General features: G+C 32.9%; 1 protein-coding gene across 1 annotated transcript; it reads left to right on the forward strand.

The window, feature by feature from the left end:
- Positions 1-655: 655 nt before the first annotated feature.
- On the forward strand, positions 656-4,731 carry LOC117115433 (leucine-rich repeats and immunoglobulin-like domains protein 2). The gene is made up of 2 exons (XM_033259227.1): positions 656-935; positions 2,429-4,731. Exon 2 carries the CDS (start codon positions 2,431-2,433, stop codon positions 3,967-3,969), a length of 1,539 nt encoding a protein of 512 aa, XP_033115118.1. The 5' UTR covers positions 656-935; positions 2,429-2,430; the 3' UTR covers positions 3,970-4,731.
- The last annotated feature ends 3,912 nt before the right edge of the window (positions 4,732-8,643 follow it).

Consider the following 8,643-nt stretch of genomic DNA (forward strand, 5'->3'; position numbering starts at 1 on the left):
TAATGCCTAATAAGTACAACAAACTATAGTGAAATCACACTAAACATCATTATCATCATCTTTCATCCATAGACAAAATATTAAAAGCAACTGTTATATTCCTATCAAACATCTTTTTCCTTCAATGTCTATGATAACAGTTAGGGGGTAGGCGGAATACATGCTTAGAAATAAACTGATGTATGGTATGAGTATACAGCAGCCACCAAACTGGAGATGTCACTGGTCAAATGTATCTGACACACACTGAGCCGTCACCATAGCAAATGAGTTTAAACTTCAAAAAGCAGCTCTCTTTACCCTTATCTAATCTCATCCCATTAATTTCAGTTTAAAAACCATGCAAAACAAAAACCATTATAAAAATCAGATTCTTATAAAAGATATTCATGAGTTAATTATACAAATTTTGATAATATTTATGATATAGTTATTAGTTTTCGTAATAAATATTCATATTTATTAATTGCTCAAATTGTTATAATGATATTCATCAATTAATTATTCAAATTTTGATAAAAGATACTCGTTAGTTAATAATTCTTGATCAAATTGCATGATTGATGACAAAAATGAGTTCCTTCCTGACCATCACGACATCCTGAATCAAAACCAATCACATGGTCAGAACACTTAATACAGTTACAATTTTCGAGTCATGTGGAAGTCACCTCATTAAATACCAAATCCCTCTGTGTTGCTGATGAACTTCTGTGTATTAAGTAGTAAGACAGCAAAAAAAGTCTGTGTGACACGTAAAAGAAAGCAAAAAATTTGGTATGACACACGGGAACTAATGCAACAGCTAAGTATGTCAAACAGAGTACAGTACTGCTGACCTGACGGAAGTTATTACAGTGCTATTCGAGAGAAACCACCACCAAACTTCGCAATTTTTGAGTTGCATCCTACCCTGGTTTACTCAATATTAAGAGGTAATGTAACACTCTGTTTTTAGTTGTAAAATAATAATTTTATAAGTTTTTATGGAATATTTTTATCTGTAGACAAAATAAGTCTTAGTTGTAGAGACCTTCCTGTTATGAGTAACTATTGTGCAAGGCCTATCTAGCTTGTCATTTGCATTGGATTTTTAATAATCAGGAATTTGTCCATAAATTTCAACTCAATCCAAATTAAACTTCATTAAGAAAAAACAGATTTTAAATTTCAGTGCACTATAGATAGACCTACTCTGAAATTATGTGTTGAATCATAAATAAATAGTTCTATCACAAACACAATGTAGATTTGAAGGACATTATGTAAAATAAAATGAATAATTAAAATAATAATTATGTATATATAATGTTGAATAAATATTTACATTATGGATTGGATAACTGTAGTGAAAAGATTATATATTGAAAGAAACCTGTTTTTGTCCTCTTGATACTTAATTGATGCTACACCAAATAACATTATCATCATAATTTAATATCATTATCATTATCCTTATTTTAGAAGTTGACAAAACAGATAAACTTTCTAGATCCAAAATACGATTTTATCATGTTAACACTTTTAAGTGTTAACATGATGTATTAGCCTTTAAAAAGGCTAATATAAAGATTCACTTACAGTATGAAGATTAGATTCAGTATTGTCATTACAATAAAACATGTACAATTTATTAAACAAATTGGATTGGATATATTCAGTGTAAACACCAAGAAAAACTCATGAAAGTCCAAAGAAAAATTACTTCCAGTAACTATAATGTATGGTTTATTAAAATTGACATTTTAATGCTTTATAGTATGAATGTCACTCCAAAAATTGACAAGGCCATTTTTTAAGCATCAACATTCTTGATGATGCTTAAATAAAAGCAAAACATTGAATAAAATGATGTCATTTTTTGGAATGACATTCATACTATAACATATAACATATATAATGACATTCATACTATAACATATATCATATATAATGACATTCATACTATAACATATAACATATATAATGACATTCATACTATAATATATAACATATATAATGACATTCATACTATAACATATAACATATATAATGACATTCATACTATAACATATAACATATATAATGACATTCATACTATTTGTACTAAAGTCAGTGCACATCCTAATGCTTTATTAAGTTATACTAAACGTACAATACTAACAGTGGCGTATCTAGGGGGTGCACGTGGGGGCCGCAGGCCCCCCTAAATTTACTTGCGCCCCACCCCCGCAGTCGCCTCCCCAAAAAATCACAGTCAAGTAGTTAAAGATCAACTCATTTTGCGAATTAGCGCCCCTCAACTAATCATCGAGCCCCCCCAATTCACCTTCGCGTCCCCCCCATCAGCACCCGCATTTCAAGACCTCTAGATACGCCACTGAATATTAACTTAATCAATTTAATTAAATAGTGCAATCTTATTGATATTGTATTCATTTTGTTTCAGTTATGGTACCTAATGGAATAATAGTCATATTGATACTGTATTCAATATTTGGTTGTTACTGTCAGGATTGCAGCTTGGTAAACATTTGCTACAAGAGTGAAGAGCGTATCCTCGACAGGTTCCAGAAGTCTGTATGTGTGTGCCCATATGCACCATGCATCCCCCTATCCAATCCTTGTCCTGGATATTTAAATATTCAGTTTGACGGCATAGCGACTGGAACTTCACTTCCGGCTGGAATATTCAAGGAATGGGGTGATTTGAATGCCATCAGTATCCATCAAGGACCGCCTGTCAATATCACAAAGGAATTATTCCAATCACAACGACCACATCTCACGATACTAGAACTGGACACATTTTCAATTGAACATATTGACGTGGGCGCTTTTGAAGGATTTCGTAATCTTGAATTTCTGGATATCAGACCGTTTAAAATTAACATAATTCGAAGGAACACCTTTCGTGGTCTGAATTCATTAAGAGTGCTAAAATTATACAGTGGAAATCTGACGGTGGTTGAATCTGGTGCATTTAATGGTTTAAGTAATTTAAAAAGACTTTGGTTATCAAACAACCACATTGACCGCATACAGAAGGGATTATTTGACAATCTTGTTCAACTTGAAGAATTGAAATTATCATTCAACAAAATACACCACATTGATCCATTTGCTTTTTCAAAGTTATCAAACCTCCACACATTGGAATGCTGGGATACCAAGTTGAGGAAACTTTCGCCTGAAATGCTTGATGGCTTGAAATTTATAAAAAAACTGAATTTTGGTAAAAATATGATTAGTAGGATAGAAACTGGCACTTTTGCAGAAATGCCTTATTTGGAGCATTTACTACTGTCCAAAAATAACTTAACAACGTTCTCCTTAATTGATCTACACCTACCACTTCCTGGACTAATGACCCTTGACCTTCAGTTCAACCAGATTGAAGATATTTTATTTCCAACTAATACCAAAGAACCTTTGTTAGCAAACCTGACAAAGTTCATATTGAATAGAAACCAATTGGGGGCTGTCCCTAGATTTATCCTGGACTATGCTCCAGTCATGAGCTCCGGATTTGCACCAGTGCCAATCAGTTGCGAATGTTTTGAAGTTACAAATGCCACAAATTCACAAGATTCAATAAATTTGGTGCCATCAATGTCGTGCCCCCAAACATGTTTTCTACCGACCATTGACTGCACCCCATCACTAGTAGAGCTAAAAAGCCTTTGGCGTCCGCCCACTATCATTATCACTTGTAATGTAACAGGGAATCCAACGCCAAGTGTTACGTGGAAGAGGCCTAATGGAAGAGTCATCCTAGGGGACTACAATCCTTGGGAGGGGGTAACCAATCTATACATAAGCAATATTGAACTGCCTGACACTGGCAAATATGTATGTCAAGTTGAAAACACGGCTGGCACAGCACAATCATCAACTTCAATCAACTTTTTAGAATCTGCAGCTGTGGCACACATGCACAATTTACTCTTACTTTGGATGACAACAATAATACTTGTTATTATCCAATAGCAAAATTGCCTTCTTATAGAACGAGTATACAGAATATTTATTTTGCAAGACATTTTGAACTTAGAGAGAAATGATTATTGACACATTATGGATCTATAAATTTCAAATACTCTTATCTTTGATAATTATGTATCCTTGTTAAATGTATAGTATCGTGTATTCTACATGTATTTGCATGTAGAAATCAATTGTCTATGCAGTCCATTTTAGGCAAAAATTCAAAACTATGATTTTTGTTATCCAAACAGCAACTACTTACTCTCAAAGCTGAAACATGTATTAAGTTATGGGGACTGGTGGGCAAAGTGCAGCCCACAAGCCACATACAGCCCTACAGAAATTTTGTTGCAGCCAGCAAAAATATATCAAAAACCCAAGAGTGTAAATTCCACCTAACAATTTGCTGTTATGGTCTAATATAAAGGTAACATTAAAACTGAGCAGAAAGGGGTGTAAAGCAGTGAGCGAACGTTTTATAAGCACAATGGAAACACCCAAATTTTACCATATCAGCCCCTTCAGTGTTAAATCATTAGTTCGCTGGGGCTTGGCCCTCTGATCCATCTGTATGCCCCTTACCTTGGGGATTGCTACAAATTATCATATGTGATCAGCTCTGGAAAAAGCTGTGGTTTGTCGCAATTTTTAATTTCACACAAGCACCCAAAATGTTTGAAAAGCAGAATTTTGAGCATTTTTATGTTTTTTTTTGCATTTTATAAAAGAAAATATTAAAGAACATTTCTAAAAAACATCAATCACTAAATCTAACTAAAAAGTATATTAAAATTATTATATATATTATTATTATTTTTTAAAATACAAATCTAAATAATAAACTATTAAATTTGAAAAGCTATGTTCTCAAAACCTACATGGCTGATATCCAATAAAATAAATATTTTGCTAACATTCAACCAATTTCCATCACATGCAGAATCTGAAAATAACAAAAACCATTTAAAAAAAAAATATTTCTACAAACAGCTGGTTTTGCCAGAACCGGTCACATATAGGGGAAACTTCAAGATTATACTATTTTGGGCACAATTATCATTTCCATACATGCCACAATTACCACTAAGAATTTTTTTTAACCATTGCTTTCAAACTGTAAGGCCCTTCCTACCTTGAAGGTAGACAAACTCTAAATGATTATTCAAATTTGATATTGTAACTGGAACTTTGTTTACTTAATTGTGTATCTTTTGATTTATATATCGTTTTTCTCTTTTTTTTTCTGGGTTTTACACATGACAAGAAATTATTTTCTTCTAGTGTAACATTGGCATTTGTGACCCAAGCTCACAAAAGGGCTGTAAACTCGCACCGCAGTGTATTGAGAAACAAGCCTCAATAGCCAGAATAAGTCGTAGAACGTGAATTTTGTGTGAATTGGGTTTTTGTGTAATAAATAAACTATAAATTTTAATCTTACTATTCTTGGAGTTTGAGTTGAAAATTATAACTGTAAGAGGTAAAATTTAGCCATTTTCGGATGGGAGCTAGTGAAAAATGAATAGAAACCTGCCGAAAATAAAAGCATTTTTCTCAAAACTTGATTTAAGAAAGTTAATAAGATGACAATTATTCAAATGGTCATTACTTTGCTTCCAGACACCAAATTGAGTTCATTTAACTGTCATTTTAAAGTAAATGATATGTTCTATGCCATTATAACAAAAACTCATTTTGGCCTGAGGACACATTTTTTTTTCTCTCTTCAAGAAATAATTTACAGTACTGTTATGTTAATTACGACTGCCATATTGAAATGAAATAAATGTTGTTGGAATGGTACAGTAACATGAAACAATTAGAATAACATGAACACAGGCTGATTTTAAGTAAATTTTAGGCATTACTGCACCTTAATTTTATTAAGTGAATGAATGAAATAAAGGCATTCTGGCACATTAGACTTAGTCAAATTTCTTTACTTGTATTTATTTACAGTATCCATTTATTTCTTCAACAATATTTTGTGATGCTGGTCATTTCAGCCAGAGCTGACAAATTGGGACCCTCAGGACATACAATAAAAGACAAGCCAAAAAAAAATATTGCATCACAAGGATTCAGCACAGGAAAAATAAATGACGTAAAATATCCTAATTCTATCGGTTTATTTTAATTTTATACTAAAGTTCAAAAATTAATGCTAATCAATCAATCAATCTTTTCAGTTGTACATTATTATAGTCTATCAGATTGTTTCAAGTTTACATTGCACTGTTTGTTTGTTTTTTTTTTTGTTTTTTTCGTAATACAAGGGACCTACATTGAGGAATTGATTGGCAAGGTCTCAACAAATTTTCTCTACTAACACCTGGGGCTGACAGGATTGGTAACAAGCATCATAATCTACTAAAGATCTTTTTAAAAAAATTATCCAAATATTCAAACATAATTTTTTAATTTGTTAAAATTTCAGACAATTTACTCTGAGATGGATTGTGGCTTAATCTCTTTTACAATTGCCTATCTTTCTCCAGTTAACTTTAATTGAATAATCTGTTGCGAGAGGACTGCCTTACTCCCGCCCTTGAGGCTCACGTGTGGTTACATTTGATCTCATTCAAAAAAGTTCTGAGGGCTAAAAGATTCAAGAATCTTTATATAATGATTATTTTTAGATCTCTGTAATCAAGCAGCAGGCAAAATAATTTGGATTTCAAACTATCAATCATTTGTAAATCATGAAATGAAACTTATCGGAGATATGCTAAAAATTACCTCAAGGCTTTAAAAGTATGAATAAAATATGATCAAATATAGAATTAAAAGAGAAAACAAGCAATCACACTAAAATATATTAGTAGAACAATCTTTAAAATACAATTAAATATTACTAACACAAAAATATGATACAATTCAGTTTTTCCTGATTTATAGACAATTAATAAATGCTATTTTGAATAGAATTAAAATAAATGAAAAATATAAATTATTTTTACTTGTCCGAAATTGAGAATTTTGGCCGAGACACCAGGGAGTAGAAGCTGCCACATTGCAGTGCCAGTAATTATATGTAACAGCTATATAGTCCCTTATGCCCGCTAACTCCCATGTAACGATATTCAAGGAGCCAAGCAATGAGACTCCAATTAAAAAACTAACGTTAGGCAGGGTCATTGCACACGAAGCAAGAAAATTACCTCTTGGCATATAGCTCAGCTCCTTAAGGGTCAATGGTCAGTTCCATAAGGGTCAACTTCTGTACTAGTATTTATGCATTGGTTAATTATTGAGAAATCAAATACATATCGCCCTTGAATTCGAGAGCACTTTGGGACCTATAAATTTAGGGTGGCCTTGGGGGTTTAGCCTCCACTTACAGGGTTAGCTTTGTGTTAAAAGATTGAAGGTTGTTTGTCTCGGGGGGGGGGGGGGGGGGGCATCCACTTAGAGGGTTAGCTTTGTGTTAAAAGATTGATGATTGCTTGTCTCGGGGGTTCAGCATCCACTCGGGGGGGGGGGGGTTCGGCATTCACTTAGAGGGTTAGCTTTGTGTTAAAAGATTGACGATTGTTTGTCTCGGGGTTCGGCATCCACTTACAGGGTTAGCTTTGTGTTAAAAGATTGACGATTGTTATTTGGTTCTTTGAAAAAAGTGGTCTTGAATTAAAGGGGTCTCGAATTGTACTTAATTCATTTTATTTTTTTTACAAAAACCACAGACCACCATTAGCGTTGGAATTCAAGAGGGCAATAACATAGACGTTTGTAGATTTCCATTCCCTCATGGGAGACCATACCAATTCACTGATATTATTATTTATTATTATCATTATTAACATGATTATTATTATTATAGTTATTACTACATACAAGGCAATAAACTAAAACACATCATAGAGGTTGCTGTCAGTTATATTATGGATTGGACTGGAAATTATCATCAACAACAAGTTTCATATTTACAACTATTAAAATAATTTCAATGATTGGTCAAGGTAAACAATCATAAGCCTGCCATTCTTAGTACCGAGCATCTACCCAAACCCGGGGCCCGGGCCCCTTCGTTATATATCACATCTCCAATTTCCTGTTAGTGCGAGAGAGGTTTTTCAAATTTCCACTGGCAGGTGCTAGTACGTAGATTTCCTTGGAGACCCATGCTCAGTAACTCCCTTCCTGTTTTTTCAGAGACTTTTAGCTTTGAGTAGCATCCAGCTGGCATATTAAAAGTGTTTAAACTAGTAATACTTAATTTCCGAACTCAACGCTCCACAGTAGCGATGTTAGCTACTAACTTTTAATGTCATATCAAGTATACTGCCAAGACTATCAATTCAAGATAGTATTGGTTTTTGCTGTGTCATATACTGGGTGCTTCAATTATTGAACAATTTAATCTAAGGGTATATTTCCTTTTTAAGTCTCCAAAGAATATAATGTAGAAGCGATACCATTTCATAAAATTTTAAGGAACGAAGCCAGACATTTTAAATTAAAAATCTAGTCATAAGTAACATTTGATTATTTTATTGATATTATTAAAATCGTTTACTTTCACAGTTTTTAGCTCAAGAAGCTTTTATGTTATTTTATTTTCTTTCTTTTGGGGTGGGCGAGGGTGGTTTGTTTTTATAATTATAATCACTATGATGATGCATCCTCATTTTTAGAGCTTGATAAATTCTTAGAAGTTAGAAGTGAAATATTACCTTT

The sequence above is a fragment of the Anneissia japonica genome, unplaced genomic scaffold (assembly GCF_011630105.1).
Source record: "Anneissia japonica isolate Jap-2015-1 unplaced genomic scaffold, ASM1163010v1 scaffold287704_len1198815_cov201, whole genome shotgun sequence".
Classification (NCBI taxonomy): Eukaryota; Metazoa; Echinodermata; class Crinoidea; order Comatulida; family Comatulidae; genus Anneissia; species Anneissia japonica.

Coding starts and splice junctions, on each gene's coding strand:
- LOC117115433 (XM_033259227.1), top strand. CDS start 2,431: ATGGTACCTAATGGAATAATAGTCATATTGATACTGTATTCAATATTT.